Below are 16,215 nucleotides of genomic sequence, written 5' to 3' on the forward strand. Positions count from 1 at the left end.
TGAGTCTGTGGTTCCAAGACTGGGCTCTTCACCGCTCCATCTCCGGCCAGGCTTAGCTAGGTTTCTTCCGGAGGCCCTGGGGGAGACCAAGCAGGGGCCCTGGTGCTTCTGTGCGTTCAGAAGTGCCCTCCCTGCATGCGCGTCCCTCTGTTCTCGCCCGTGCGGGTTTGATCCGTGGATCCAGCGTTCCAGTTCGTGGCTCCTCTTCCCTTGTCCTCCTGACCCAGCGCAGGCCGGCCGTCCCTTCTGCTGTAGGTACAGCTGCTTGGCACTTAGCCCTGACTGTGTTGCATCCCAAGCTGCCTGGCTCTAAGGGTTGAATGTTGGTTACCAGCAGCAGGATCAGAGCCTGGGCAGAGCTGGGGACTCTGCTCCCTCCCTGGGATGGGGCGACACGGGGCAGAGATAGGGGCGTCCTTGCACCCAGGGCTGGAGCTGACGGCGAGCAGCCAGCGAGGCTCTGCGGAGTGGCCACATGGTGACCGTCCTGGTGAGCTGAGTGACCGGGACAGATTGGGTAGGCCCTGGAAGGGGGGCCCTCACGGTAGGGCTCCCGCCCTCAGGCTAGGGCTCCCACCCCCCACCTTGGCCAGACAGGGGCCTCTGGGAGACTTTTCACATCAGATGGTGATGCTCATGTCCAGGCGCCCTTGCTGCTTTTCAGACTTGTTGTGTGACTCAGGGCAGGTGACTTCACCTGTCTGGGCCCCCAGTTTCCTCATCCGTGCAGTGGGGATGATAATACTACCTTCCTCCTAGGCAGGCTGCTGGGAGGATTAAATGAGATGGAACAGTCCATAGAAGCTTCCAGAAGTTTCTGGCATTATGTGCATATGGATTGTTGTGGTCAGCGTCGTCGTCATCAGCCATGAGTCCCCTGGACCACACGGAGTCTGAAGTCTTTTACAGCTGTGGGGATGCTGGGGTCATCTCTTTGTTCTGGGCTTGGCAGGCTGGGTCACAAGTGTGACTTGGCACCCCTGACCCGTACCACACTGGGGTCGTGTACGTTGTCCCCTTAAAAGGGGGTCATGGGCAGCCTCTGACAGGGCCTGGCCTGCTCTTTGATCTGTGTTTTCTTCCTTGCTGGAGGCCCAGCCCTTGACCTTCAGTCGTGTCAACCGTGATCCTCTCTGGTGGGTCCTGAGGTGGCTTGACCTTCGGTCGTGTCAACCGTGATCCTCTCCGGTGGGTCCTGAGGTGGCTTGACCTTCGGTCGTGTCAACCGTGATCCTCTCCGGTGGGTCCTGAGGTGGCTTGACCTTCGGTCGTGTCAACCGTGATCCTCTCTGGTGGTCCTGAGATGGCTTGACCTTCGGTCGTGTCAACCGTCATCCTCTCTGGTGGTCCTGAGGTGGCTTGACCTCCGGTCGTGTCAACCGTGATCCTCTCCGGTGGGTCCTGAGGTGGCTTGACCTTCGGTCGTGTCAACCGTGATCCTCTCCGGTGGGTCCTGAGGTGGCTTGACCTCCGGTCGTGTCAACCGTGATCCTCTCCGGTGGGTCCTGAGGTGGCTTGACCTCCGGTCGTGTCAACCGTGATCCTCTCCGGTGGGTCCTGAGGTGGCTTGACCTCCGGTCGTGTCAACCGTGATCCTCTCCGGTGGGTCCTGAGGTGGCTTGACCTCCGGTCGTGTCAACCGTGATCCTCTCCGGTGGGTCCTGAGGTGGCTTGACCTCCGGTCGTGTCAACCGTGATCCTCTCCGGTGGGTCCTGAGGTGGCTTGACCTCCGGTCGTGTCAACCGTGATCCTCTCCGGTGGGTCCTGAGGTGGCTTGACCTCCGGTCGTGTCAACCGTGATCCTCTCCGGTGGGTCCTGAGGTGGCTTGACCTCCGGTCGTGTCAACCGTGATCCTCTCCGGTGGGTCCTGAGGTGGCTTGACCTCCGGTCGTGTCAACCGTGATCCTCTCCGGTGGGTCCTGAGGTGGCTTGACCTCCGGTCGTGTCAACCGTGATCCTCTCCGGTGGGTCCTGAGGTGGCTTGACCTCCGGTCGTGTCAACCGTGATCCTCTCCGGTGGGTCCTGAGGTGGCTTGACCTCCGGTCGTGTCAACCGTGATCCTCTCCGGTGGGTCCTGAGGTGGCTTGACCTCCGGTCGTGTCAACCGTCATCCTCTCCGGTGGGTCCTGAGGTGGCTTGACCTTCGGTCGTGTCAACCGTCATCCTCTCCGGTGGGTCCTGAGGTGGCTTGACCTTCGGTCGTGTCAACCGTCATCCTCTCTGGTGGTCCTGAGGTGGCTTGACCTTCGGTCGTGTCAACCGTCATCCTCTCTGGTGGGTCCTGAGGTGACTTGACCTTCGGTCGTGTCAACCGTGATCCTCTCTGGTGGGTCCTGAGGTGGCCAGTTCTCCCCAGCTCTCCTCTCCTTACTCTGCATCCACGGAGGGAAATGGCGGGCGCTTTGGGTGATAAGTGAAGGCCGTGCCAGGGGCTCTGGGGGAGGGGGAGCAAGCATCACTGTCTGGGACATACCATGTTCAAGGAAGTGGCCCAGGCGTCTGGACAGATGGACGCACAGACATCAGGACAGACATCAGGGGTCTGAGGCATCTCACTGGGTTGGTTACTTGTCTCTGCTTTCTTTGCCCCATGAGCTCAGTGTGGCAGAGACTGGTTCCTTGTCAGGCCTCTGGGGAGAGGGCTGGGCCTGCGTTCTCTGGGGTCCCTTCACGCACGGACGGAAAATTATCCAGGCCTTAAGGTTTTCCTGCCGACCCTCTTCAGACATAACGGTTTGCCGCTTGCTGACCCATTATTGAAGGGAAACCTGTGGTTTCTGGGACCCAGAGCTGAGCCTGTGTTGCTGGAGGGAGCGCACGCCCCCAGCTACGGAATCGGAAGCGCGTTTGCAGTTTCTGGGGCTCGTTCTATCGACTCGTCATCCGCAGCACCTCTCAGGTTCCTCTCACCTGCGTGTGGGGCCTGGACGGTGGCCGGGGAGGCAGGAGACACGACTGATTCTGCAGGTTCCGTTGTCTAGAGACGGTCTCTGGCCTGGCCGCTCCCTTCCCCAAGTCCGCCTGCCCGGCTGCCTGGCACGGGCCATTGCCGGGCCCCCCGAGAGCACCATGCCCCCCACCGAGGCACCGGGCGCTGAGCACCTCCCGCCCCCTCGGCTCTGCGGGGACCTGGGAACCACGGGGAGGGCTTCTTTCAAGTCAGCCTGAGGGCAGCGGGGGACACCGGTCTGTGTGGTTTGGTACACCGTGTGGGGGCGTCCAGCCGGAACAGGAATTCAGCTTCCACTCCTGGGGGCAGAGCCGCATCCGTGCCCTTTCCCCGGGCGATCTCTCCGGGCGATCTCTCCGGGCGATCTCTCCGTATCTCCGTACGTCCGCGGCCTGCCGGCCTCTGCTTCCTCGTGCCTTCCTTCCCGCGCTCACTTCTGCCGTGAGGCACAGGGTGTCTGATGGGCAGCAACGTGCGCGTCCGTCCGCACCTACCCAGTGCTTTAAAACCGCACTGTCCTCCGCTCGAGAAGATTGCACACGTCTTCTCCGTCGCAAGCAGTGAGCCGGGCCCAGGGATTTTTTTTTTTTTTTTTTTTTTTTTTTGAGGCAGAGTTTACTCCCTAGATACGGAAGACCCAGGAAGGAATGCTGATTTTCGTAATACTGACTGTATTCATCTGTCTGCCCACTGGGAAAGCCCGAGGACGCAGGAGAGGTGAAGCGTGAGCCGGGCAAGGACAGAGCCCCGGGTGGGCGGGTCCCGCAGGAAGGGTCCGGGTGAGGGAGCCGGGAAGCCGGGCTCATGGGGACGGGGAGGACACAGAGGGGACGACGGGAACAGGCGACAGCCAGGACAACTGGGTCTTCCCGTGAGTCTGTGCGTTGCATTTTTACGGGGTCTCAAGTGACCTTTATGGGCACCTTAGCCAGGCACCCCAGCGAGGCACACACATCTCAGGTGCAGAGATGACAAACCAGGAGCGGCGTGCTCAGGGTGACACGTCCAGCATGTGACCGAGCCCTTCTTGTTTTTGAAATCTGCCCCTCCCTGATTTCCTGCAGGGCCACCTTGACCCATGAAGGGGCCGGGGGAGGCCGTTCCTCTAAGGTCCCACATCTCCCCTTCACCCGGCGGAGAGGCCCGACTCACACTGAGTCTTGATTGCGTCTCGGCCCCGGTGCCTGTGGTGAAAAGACGGTGCTGGTGCCACGCACTCTGGTCTCTCCACTTCTTAATTCCAAGCCAGAAGGTGTTAAAAACAGAGGACCAAAGGCCCCAGCCCTGGGCATGAGCACTCTGCAGAGGTGGGTGTGTACGGCGGGTGTGCGCTCGTGCGTGGGTGGGTGAGGGATCCGGGCTCGGGGTGGTTGAGGGGCTCGGAGAGACCTTCCGGGGCAGCCTCCTCCCTCGGATCACCCCGCAGTAAAGGAGATGATTCCTGCTGACGGCCCGGGAGCCCGTCAGTAACCGTCCTCCCCTCCCTGGCAGCCCCCAGAAGTGAATTTACAGCAACATGGTAAAAATGAGGCTCCGTGATCAATGGGTCCCCAGACAGTCTCCTCCAGGAGACACAATTGTGTATCGTAACAAAACTTTATTTTCTCCCGAAAATTGCCTGCATGATTAATACGGCCTGACACGGCCCAAGCTGTTCCGCATTAAAAAAAACAAGCCGCTGTTCTGCCTCCTTCTTCAGTGCCGTCCGTGTCACTCCGGTCCTGCATCTGGTTTCCTTTGTTTTCTCCTCTGATGTGCCTGCTCTCAGCTTTTCGGTCTTGGGCAGGGGGGAAGAGAACGCATGGAAATGCCCTAGCTTGCTCTTCATTCCGCTGGGTTCCCGCTCCGTGTGGCCAGCGAGGCTTAGCCGAGGCCGTAGACGCCCATTCGCTGGTGCTCCCGGGACGGAGTGTGGTGCTCTGGGGACGGAGCCGAGCAGAGCACGTTCCCTGGGAATTAAACCACCTCTTAGGGGCGCCTGGGTGGCTCAGTGGGTTAAGCCTCTGCTTTTGGCTCGGGTCATGATCTCAGGGTCCTGGGATCGAGTCCCGCATCGGGCTCTCTGCTCAGCGGGGAGCCTGCTTCCTCCTCTCTGCCTACTTGTGATCTCTGTCATAAATCAAAATAAGTAAATAAATAAATAGACCACCTCTTCAGTCACCAGGAGCTCTGCACCCGGGGTCCGGCCTCGGTGACAAGGAACCCTTCTCTTTCCTCTCCTGGGAGAGCTGCTCTGAGGGAGGACCTTCGAGGCAGGCAGCCCCCGCTCCTGCCCCACCCCAACAAAATTTTAGGAAGAGTCGGGGTGTCTCGGGCAGCATGCGTCTGTGATTATGATTATTCACGTGTGCGTTTTAGGTCCTAGAATGCAGGCTGCACCGTAACAGGTCTGCAGGAGATGTCTCCGTTTGGGTTCCCCCAGAAGCAGACGCTGAGACAAAGATTTGAGCCAGCTGATGGGGAAAGTGGAGAGAACCCCGCTAGGGGCTCGGGAAGTGGCTCCCGGAAGGGAAGGCGTCCCCGAAGGGTGTGGGTGACGAGATCAGCCCCCCCGCGGGCCTCTGGGAGCCGGTGTGAAGCACCCCTCGGAGTCAGCCGCTCCGGGGTGAGCGGGCGGGGACTGATGCGCCAGCTGCCGGCAGGTGGGGGCAGAGCGGGGCTTGGGTGGCAGCCAAGGAGGCTCCAGGCAGGGAGATGCTCCCGGAGTGGGAAGTCGGGCAGGGGGCACCGAAGGGGGATCAGGTAAGTCTCGGAGAATCGGGGCTGGGTCCTTTAACAGTCTCCTTCTTAGGTTTTCGCCAAGAGGGGCCCAGGGAGAGCCCGTGACTTTCACCTCGGGAGGACGTGTCCATACCGGTCCCTAGTGCCCACATCTTCTCCCTCCTCTGACCCCCCCCCCCCCCGCTTCTCCCCCCCCAGGTGCAAGGAGCTGAAGTACCCCAAGGAGCTGCCGCAGATCTCCATCATCTTCATCTTCGTGAACGAGGCGCTGTCGGTGATCCTGCGGTCCGTGCACAGCGCTGTCAACCACACGCCCACACACCTGCTCAAGGAGGTCATCCTGGTGGACGACAACAGTGACGAAGGTGAGGCCTGGCCCAGCTGCTGTGCAGAGGAGCGAGCGTGATGTCAGCAGCGGGGCAACGCCACCGGCGCTGAGACGGGAGCCCACGAGTGTTTGCCTCCCGGCCCTGGGGCCTGCCTGCAGGGTGCCAGGTGGTCTGAGGAGGACATCTGGGCGAACACCGGTCCGTTAGACCGCCCAGTGCTAGACGGCCCTTAGGATTTCATGCCTGGCCGCTTCTCTAGACTCATTTCCCTTCTCCTCATGACCTCAAGTAAGTAGATGACACCCAAGGGCTCACTTCTTCCACGCTCCCCGCCCCCAACCGTTGCCGTTGTCCTGTGATGGGGACCGTTCACCTTGTATCTGAAGTCCCCTCTGGGCCATTGTGCCCATAAAGACCGTAGGTAGGAATGAGTGGTGTTCTCAGGCCTTTCGTGGTTCAGCTCTGTTGGGAATGATGGCTCGGTGAAAAAATCCCAAACAAACGCGTGTTGGGCAGCGGTAATAGAAGTCCTCTGAGACCTTTGGAGACCAGTCAGCGGGCGGGCCTGATGTCCGGGTGGGGGTGATGGGCGGATTGGTCTTGCTAATTGTGCCTTGATGTTGGCTCTTAGCCTCCAGAATTCCCTGTGCTCCCTGCAGGGAGAAAGCCCCACGGGCTGATGACACAGAAGAAGGCCAGCCTCGTGCTTCGGGCCGAGGAAGGATTAGGGGCAGGCTGACCCCGTTGCTCTCGGCATGATGAGTGGAGGAGGATTTCCCCGTGTGTTCCCAGGTCAGGAACGGGTGAAGAACTTAGAGGACGATGCCACAGGTCCTGGCTAAAACCTGATTACAGCCAGGAGCTCTGGGCTGGGCCTGTCACGTGTCAGCAGCCCGGGTGCTGTCGGCCACCTGCCCCTTCTGAGCTGGCTGACTGTCACCCAGAGGGCTCAGGGTCCCTGGGCCCAGCCATCCGCCCGCCAGGGGATACCCCCTGCCCTGGGGCCTCGAGGTGCTGAGGACCGATGCGGCACTTGCTGTATCTCTCACAACCTCACTTTTCTCTTTTGACCTTTGGCCATTTCATTATCCATTGGTCCTTCTGAAATGGACATCGATGGTCTCCTTGTGAGAACATGGCTCATTCTGTTCCCTGAAGCCTCCAGGTTGTCTGGTGAAGTCGTCTCCCTGACGTGGCTCCCAGAGCCCCTCGATGCAGCCTCCCTCTGAGCCCGCCAGGGACCTCCTGCTTCAGCAGAGGGAATCCCCAACCCTTTTGCCGGCCAGAGTCCACCCACTTGTTCCCCAGGTGTCCCCTGTGTGTCATCTCTTCAGAGATCTCTTTTGCTGACATCCTAGGGCCCTTGCTCTGTGTTCCCTCCGCTTCTGACGCACGCAGCTGGTGACGCCTCTGTGTCTGGCAAGCTGGCTTCTCAGGGCTGGGCAGGACGTGGTTCCCCATGGCCGGGCTGCTTAGCCCGACCCTCGGGGAGCCTCACCCAGCCCGGGAGTGAGTGATGAAGGACAGGGTTGGCATGGGGCCAGCGGGAGCCGGCAGCGGTGGCTGGAGACAGGGCAGAGAAGAGCAAGCAAATGCAGGAAAGAGAGCTGGTGGTCTCCTCTGGACTGACTTGGGGGAGGACTCACTGCCCGTGCGGCTCTCCCCACTCAGGGAATCTTGGAAGAGCTCAGCCAGAGAGGAAGAAACCAAAGTCCAAGCCAGTCCCACCCAGAACACAAGTGGCGGTGGTCTCCAGAAGGTGACTTAGTTTGGGCCCCCCCAGAAGCTGACCCTGAGACGAAAGATTGGCGCATGTTAGTGGATTCGCGAGGGGGAGAGGACACCTCCAGGAGCCAGGACAAAGCAGGGCCAGGAAGGGAAGGCGTCCCCCAAGGGTGTGGTGTGTGGACAGCCCCTGCGCGTGACAGAGCTTCATCCCACGGGGGCATTCGGGGAACGGCGGCAGTGGGAAGCCCACTCCTGGGAGTCAGCCTGCTCTGGGGGGAGGGAGCCGGGGTATTGACGCACCTTCGGCGTTCCGTCAGCACCTCCTGGAGCCCCACCCTGGAGGAAATGCGGTCTCTCCGGAGGTCCAAAGTGCTGCTGAGAATTTCTGTTTCTCGCAGATTCCCAGGTGGGGCTGAGGCTACTGTTAGGGACAGCCCGCTGAAAACCACGGAGTTAAGTACTACTTCGGTGGTTCCGTGGGTGAGAGAGGGTGAGACAGGTGCTTGGCCCAGTCTGAGCACAAAGTTAATTCCCATTCATCTTGTTCTCTGCCCCCTTCACCTTCCCAAACACCCAGTGAATCGTAGTAACACGGGTTCCCTCTTGCCTCCAGCCTCTGGGTGTTCTCCGGGCAGAAGGGCCTTGTCTCTAACTGGAAGAGGAACTTACTGATATTTCTCTTTGTTGAGATTTTCTTGCTGATTCGTATTATCGAGTTCTGTACGTGTTCTATGGACCCTTGAAAAGACCCCCACGCACTGTCATCATGGGACTGAGTTCCTGCCAGACGTCAATTTTGTGTATTTGCGTGGACCTGGAGTTTATTTTCTTGAGTCTTTCTGAGGATGATGTTTTAAAATCTCCTCCTCCGAGGACTCTTCCTTCCTGTGTTCCTAATGATGTTTGATTTCTGTATCTGTTGTCAGTTTCTTTGGCAACTATAGACTTGTGTCTGCATGGCTTCGCTATTAGTGGTGGTTGTCACCATTATGTGACGCGCCCTTTATCTCAAAAGCGTATTTTCCCCCTGGCCTTGAGTTTTGTTCATCGAACGTTAATATTGTTATCCCTGCTTACCTTCTGCTTGAGCGTGATTAAACCATTTTTTCCAGCCTTACCATATTTTCTCATCTCAAAGGTAATGCATGATTTTTGTAGGGAAATTGAACATTCCCAAAAGGACTTGTAATTGGAAAATAAAATACTGAGCGGAGTAACTGAAGACAAGGGCTCATTCCCCTACTCCTCCCCTTCCTTAATGCGTATGTTACCTAGTTAAGATCCTGTAGTAAAAACAAGTTAGTGTTCTTGTTCTCCCCCGAATGGTGACACGTAACATTCCCCTTTTTATTCAGAAAGATCTGGGGTACCCAGGCGGCTCCGTCAGTTGAGCATCTGACTTTTGGTTTCTGCTCAGGCCATGATCTTATGGGTTATGGGTTCGAGCCCTGTGTCCAGCTCTGCGCTTAGCGGGGAGTCTGCTCAAAAGAGTCTCTCCCTCTGTTCCCCCACCTCCTCTCTCTACAATAAATAAATGAACCCAAATACGCAAATAAATACACAAGATCTGCAAACCTCATTTTTTTTTAAAGATTTTATTTATTTATTTGACAGAGTTCACAAGTAGGCAGAGAGGCAGGCAGAGAGACAGGGGAAGGGAAGCAGGCTCCCCGCTGAGCAGAGAGCCCGATGTGGGGCTCGATCCCAGGACCCTGAGATCATGACCTGAGCTGAAGGCAGAGGCTTAACCCACTGAGCCACCCAGGGGCCCTGCAAACCTCATTTTCATGAGGGTAGAGTGGGCCGTTCTCAGGCTGGTCAAGACTGGCTCGGGTGGGAACTGTAATCCTGTACCTCTTTGGTTATCCCATACATTAAAGAAAAATGAGGCTTTCTCAGAAAAATAAGAAAGAGAAAGAAAGAAAGAGAGAGAGAGAAAGGAAAAGAAAAGAAAGGAAGGAAAACCTGGCTCGGGGCCTGTGTGGATAAATGTGAGTAAAATCCAGACGACTGGGGATCCGTGCACACAGGCAACTCCGCGACTTGCCCTTGTGGGTTGTTTTTTCTAATGAGTTCTTGCATTCTGCTTCGGTGTTGACTCCGGCTCAAGGTAAGCCCAGGTAAGATGCGGACCTTTGTGGCCATGGGCATTAAACTGAAATCACTGATGCAAACTTCAGCAGCCGTCACTGCTCACCCGATCCAGTGGGCCCTCTGCTGCTCCGACCTGGACACCTTTGACATTGTTGGCGGCTTCCTTCCTGGCGCTGACCTCCTCCCCAGTCCCCAGCATCTCTGTCTTCTCCACCTTGACTCCTTGCTTCCAGGGGGATCACTCGTGCTTCTTACCATCAGGACACAGTGGGCACTTTCTCCCATGCGCGTGTTCGGAATGATCTGCAGATCCATCATTCTGGTGCAGGGCAACTCACGCTCTCCCCTGAGCCCCAAACCTGGGTGCTCTGCGTCCTCTATGGCTCAGGGTCCCTCGGAACTATAAGCTCAATCTGTCCAATGACTGATTTAGCATTCTCTTCTTGGCCTTGGACACCTGCTTTTCGTTCTTTCTCTCCTGTGTCCGTGAAGGGCTCCACCTCCTCTCTGTGGTCTCACCACCAGAGACCGGAAGGCTTTTCGTCTCTCTGTCCGCTCCCCTTCTCAGCATCCCCTTCGTTCCTCTTGAGCGTGATCCTGCCTGGCCGTATCCCGAGCCACTGGTCCTTGTTTAGGTGCTCAGCGTTCTTTGCTTTGATCTTTATTTGAGGGGTTGAGGAGAAGGGGATTTGGGTGCATGGAATTGTATTAATCATAATTCATTTTTTTATGGATTTTTGATTTATTTATTTGACAGACAGAGATGACCAGTAGGCAGAGGGGCACGCGGCGGGTAGCGGGGAAGCAGGCTCCCTGCTGAGCAGAGAGCCCAATGCAGGACTCGATCCCAGGACCCTGAGATCATGACCTGAGCCGAAGGCAGAGGCTTTAATCCGCTGAGCCACCCAGGAGCCCCATCCCTTTAGTCTGTCTTATTTAGAGAAATGTCTGTTCAAAGCTTTTGCCCATTTTTGAAATGTCTTTTCAGCGTAGAACTATAATTGCTTATATCCCGTGGCTATACACTCTTATCAAGTATATTCTGTAAGTATTTTTTTGCAAATGTATTTGCAGACATTGTCTTTTCTCTTGATAGTGTCCTTTGATACACAAACATTTTTAATTTTCATGAAGTCTGGTTTATTTTTCTTTTGAGTTTTGGAGCTTGTTGGTGTCATAGCTAAGACACCATTGCCTAACTCAAGGTCCCAAAGATTTATATCTATATTCTCTTCTAAGTGTCCTATGGTTTTAGCTCTTACATGTAGCTCCATATCCATTGTGAATCATTTGTATATGGTTTGAGGTAGGGGTCTGAATTTTTTTTTTTTTTTCCATGAGGATATTCAGTTGTCCTGGGAGCATTCATTGAAGAGACCATTCTTTTCCCATCGAGTGGTCATGGCATTCTTGTCAAAAATAAACTGCTTTGTAAATGGGAGGGCTTATTTTTGGACTTTATATCCTGTGTCATTGATCTGTGTGTCTGTCCTGCAGCTGGTACCATGCTGTCTTGAGAACTCTTCCTTTATAGTACATTTTAAAATCAGGAAGTGAGTCTTCCAAACTTCTTCTTCCTTTTCAAGATTGGTTTGTCCATTCTGGGTCCCACGTGTTGACATACGAATTTTAGGACGAGTTTGTCCATTTCTGTGAAAAGACAGTTGGAATTTCATCAGGTTTTGCATTGAAGCTATCGGTCCGTCTGAGGGGTATCGTCACCTTAGCAGTATTAAAGTGCCAGTCCATGATGTGGAGTGTCTGTTTATTTAGATCTTCTTTAATTTCTTTCAACAGTGTTTTGTAGTTTTCAATGTATCAGACTTACCTTCTTTTGTTAAATTTATTCCTAGATATTTTATTATTTTTGATGCTGTTGTAAGTAGAATTGTTTTCTTAATTTCATTTTTGGACTACTCATTGCTCATGTATGGAAATGCAACTGGTTTTTGTATATCGATCTTGTGTTCTTCTATGTTGCTAAACTTGTTTATTAACTCTGATTGTGGGGGGGGCGGTGTGTGTGCATGTGTGTGTGTGTTCTTTAGAGTTTCTGTCTAGAATATCCCATCATCTTCAAATAGTGACAAGTTTATTCTCACTTTCCAATCTGGATGCCTTTTATTTATTTTTCTTGCTTGGTTTTCCTGGGTCCTATATTTTTAGAAATGTTTACTCTTTACCAAACGCCTGATAGCCCATCATGTCTAGAGCAAGAACATTGGCCCATGTGTATTCTGATGGTTTATAAAAGGCTCCTTGGGAGACGAGAGCTAAGTCAGGAGTGAGCTCAGGGAAACACAGGGCTCAAGCAGGGACCCCAGCAGGGACATCTGGCAAGCTGTTGTGTGGACCAGTGCTGGGTGCAGGGCGAAAATCTGGACAGAAGGAATGGCTGCCCTGTGTTTTCTGCCCGTGACCTCACCACGGTGCACTGCCTACTCTTAGGAGGAGGTCAAAGCAGACCATGTCTGAGGGATGAAATGAACGTCCTCAGCTGATCCAGGCAGCAGGCGTGGAGAGAGAGAGCACAAACCCTGTCCGCCCGTGGCCAGAATGTCCAGTTACCGGGGAGAATGGGGACAGTCCATCCTCACTCAGACATCATTTCACTCATCAGAGCAGCCAAGATGACAAAGATTAATAAGCGCCCGTGTCGGTGAGGATGCAGAGCAGAGAGACTCTCATATGCTTCTCAGGAGACAGAACCTCGTATCTGGAGAACAATTTATCAATTCATATTAGAAGTTCTTGTCTCAGTTTGTTTCTCGGAGCCCACGGTCTCTCACGGTTCGTCTCCTGCTCTGAGGGAGGGGGCGGGGGGATGGGTTGGCCGACGGCTTTAGGGAGCACTGGGTGTTACACGTAAGCAGCGAACCCTGGAACACGGCACCGAAAACTGAGGACGAACTGTATGGTGACTAACAGAATATATATACAGAGAGAGAAGTTCTTATCTCATTCAGACAGCCTGTCCTCCGTTTAAAAATGCGGTATGTTTGCAGGAGAGAGTAATGGCAGCTCTCCTGTATCTGCTTCAAGTCCCCACTGCTCCGCCCTGGACGGAGGCCACGATGGCCGTGTGTCACTGTCACCTGGGATCCCTCCTCACCACCCTCCTGGGGGCCTTCTTCGCCCCCTCTTATGCTGAGCTCCACACGTTTCTCTTTTCCTGGCTTCCGTGCTCATTTTGGCGAAACACGACAGCTAGAAGCTTCATTAAGGAAGACCGCAAGGAAGATGAACTCTTCGGAGATCATCGGTTTCTGAGGAAAGCTTCGTCCTCGTTTTCCGTGTGACCGACGGCCCGGCTGCGATGGGCGTCCCCTTCTTTCCGACGTCGATGCTCTGGCCTCTTTATCTTCCTTTCAGTGTTTTAGAAGAACAAAGGCGTCCGATTTCCGATCCTCGGTGCGTTTTTTCCTTTTTGGAAGCTGGTGGCATCTTCATTTTGTCCCCACAGTTTTGAAATTCCCAATGACGAGCCTTGGTGTGGGCTGTCTTCATCTATTGGGCTGCACCTTTAGAGGCTCCAGTCTGGAATCGACTGTCTGTCAGTTTTTGGGAAATTTCTTGGAATATTTCATGGATAATTCCTGTCCATTCTTCTCGGTTCTCTATTTCATGTCTCCCCTGATTCCATCTTTCCCCCCATTTTTCCATTATTAAGCCTCTTGGGCAGAACTTTTAATTTTCTCATCCTTTCTCTGCCGCCTTATCATTCCTTACGTTTTTTGCTTGGCTTTGTTTGCTCTCTCCAGTTTTTATCTTCCTTCCCTTCTATTCAGTTTTTTATCTCTGCTATCATGGTTTTACTTCCAAGTGCTCATTTTTATTCTCTGAGAGCTCCTTTTTATGGCATATTGTTCTTACTTAATAGAAGCAATATGTTTCCTTATCCCCTGGAGGATATTAATAATATTTCGTCTTTTGTTTTGTTTTTCCATCTTTCTCCCTGCACGGTCTGTCTCCACATGTTGCTTTTCTCCGGCTCTTCGCTGTGTGGCTTCTGGCTCCCACACTGGAGGCCTCCCCCGTCGGGATCGCCGCTGGTTTTGACAGCAGAGGGGTCGTGTGGGCTGGAGCACAGGGTGGGGACGGGGATCTAGGGACAGGTTGCCTTTTGAATGGGCTTCCCTCTGGTCCTCCTCGTTCTGTTTCCCCGATTTACCCGCAGTTCAAGAGGCACCTGCTGCTGTTGCCATCACTGTCCTCAAGGATTCTCTGTCCCTCAAGATACAAATGGAGTTGATTCTCAGTGTTTCCCACGGTTAGCTTGGGGTTCAGCTGCCACACGGTGTGCGTGCTTTCTTACCCTTTCCCGCTTCCCTGATACTGTGCTTCGTGTCTCCTCTTGTGCTTCCTCCTACCTCGGAATAGGTCTGAGTATGGGTCTATTTTATTTCATTTTTAAAAATCCCTTTACTATAGTTTTCAGTGGCTTGGAGTAAGGAAGTGCATCAGATTAATAAGTTAAATTCATCTTCTTATCCTGATTAATATGCCGTATTAGTTTTAATAACTTTTTTTTTAAAGATTTTATTTATTTGACAGAGAGAGAGAGATCACAAGTAGACAGAGAGGCAGGCAGAGAGAGAGAAGGGGAAGCAGATTCCCTGCGGAGCAGAGAGCCCGACATGGGGCTCGATCCCAGGACCCTGCCATCATGACCTGAGCCGAAGGCAGAGGCTTTAACCCACTGAGCCACCCAGGCGCCCCCCCTAGTTTTAATAACTTTTAATTGAATTGGTAAGTTACTCTCCAGCTCCATGGTTCTGTCCCATGAGAAGGACATGAGAGTCTCTTTCTCCATATCCTCCCCCGACACTTGACTCTGATTTATCTTCTTCGTCTTGACTGTTCTAATGAGTGAGCAGTGACATACCTTTAAATCCACTTTTTTGGAATCCTAGTGATAATGGGAGCTTCTTTGTATGTTTTACTGCCTTTATTTTCATAGAAATTTGCCAACTGATGACCCCACCTTCTGTTTTCTCCTGAAGAATTGATCTTTGCCTCACTGATTTGTAAGAACGGTGTATATATATTAAATGAGCTCCGTTCACGTTCATCTATCAGGTGTTTCTCCCAACTTGTGCTTTTCACTTTTTCTTGTTTATTGCATTTTTCTGACAAATGCAAATTTTACATTTTTAAATTTACATTTTACATGTTCAAATCCACGCTTTGAGTGACGTCCCGAGAAAGTTATTTATCATCCCTAGATGGCACAAATATTCATGCGTTTTTTTCTTACAGGTAAATTTTTTTTTTTTCAAAATCAATTCCAAACAGATTAGACATTTTTATGTTCAGGTATAGGAGTTTCAGCACAGAGACCCTTGTCTCCAAGTATGCTTCTCTGAATTTCTTTAATAATCAGTCTGTTCTCATTTAACCACTGATTTGATGTTGCCTATTTTCATATGCTAAAATATTCTAGATTTGGAAACAAGGTGGCCAGGTCACATGAGGACTGATTGGTTTGGGAGGAGGGTGAGGAGGAGGGGGTAGTCATAGAAGGGTCCCGGCTCTGGTGACCGGGTGGGTGTTGGCGCCACTCGTTAGGAAGGGAATATGACAGAGGTAGCAGTTGTGGGAAGGAGACTGAGTTTACTGTTCTGGATGTGCCAAGTCCAAATACCCGTGCAAGTTAACGCACCTTCAAAACTCAGGGGAGGGGTAACTGTCACCATCAAACTAATATTCGTGGCTAGAAATAATATTAGACTAAAGTAATATTAAAATAACAATAGAGACTTCTTTATTTCTACTATCGTAATCCTTAATACATTTTTAAATATGTCTTATCAAAAGTTTTCAACTACTTTTTAAAAACTTCCCTCAGGGACGCCTGGGCGGCTCAGTTGGTTGGGCGGCTGCCTTTGGCTCAGGTCATGATCCTGGCGTCAGGGATCGAGTCCCACATCGGGCTCCTTGCTCGGCGGGGAGCCTGCTTCTCCCTCTGCCTCTGCCTACCGTTCTGTCTGCCTGTGCTCGCTCTCTCTCTCTGACAAATAAATAGATTAGAAATCTTTAAAAATAAAATAAAATAAAAGTTGAAACTTTAAAAAAATTAAAAATAAAAAGTTCCCTCAGTACCTTCTTTGTTCTTGGGCAACAGCATGTGGAGCAAAAGGTAGAATCGAATCCTGTGTGCTGCTGGCCAAGGCCCTTACCTTTTCTGATCTCGAGCAAGTTGTGGATAATAGTGGCTTTTATACAGGGATTAAATTGTGAGGTTTAGAGGTAATACTTGCAAAGCGCACGGTACAAGTCCTGGAAATAAAATAAAGGTTGTTCTTACGGAGTGTGCTCACGGTGTTATTTGATTGGCTAGCTCCAGACCGTTCTTCAACACTACTTCTGTGTCACCTCCCCTGGGAAGCC

General features: G+C 53.0%; 1 protein-coding gene across 1 annotated transcript in view; it reads left to right on the forward strand.

The window, feature by feature from the left end:
* GALNT17 (polypeptide N-acetylgalactosaminyltransferase 17) overlaps window positions 1-16,215 on the forward strand; it is a 415,614-nt gene that overhangs the window by 189,282 nt on the left and 210,117 nt on the right. The window contains exon 3 of the mRNA XM_032328265.1: window positions 5,873-6,039. Within this exon, the coding sequence (XP_032184156.1) occupies window positions 5,873-6,039 (167 nt within the window). The remainder of the gene's footprint in view (window positions 1-5,872; window positions 6,040-16,215) is intronic.

The sequence above is a fragment of the Mustela erminea genome, chromosome 20 (assembly GCF_009829155.1).
Source record: "Mustela erminea isolate mMusErm1 chromosome 20, mMusErm1.Pri, whole genome shotgun sequence".
NCBI classification, from domain to species: domain Eukaryota; kingdom Metazoa; phylum Chordata; class Mammalia; order Carnivora; family Mustelidae; genus Mustela; species Mustela erminea.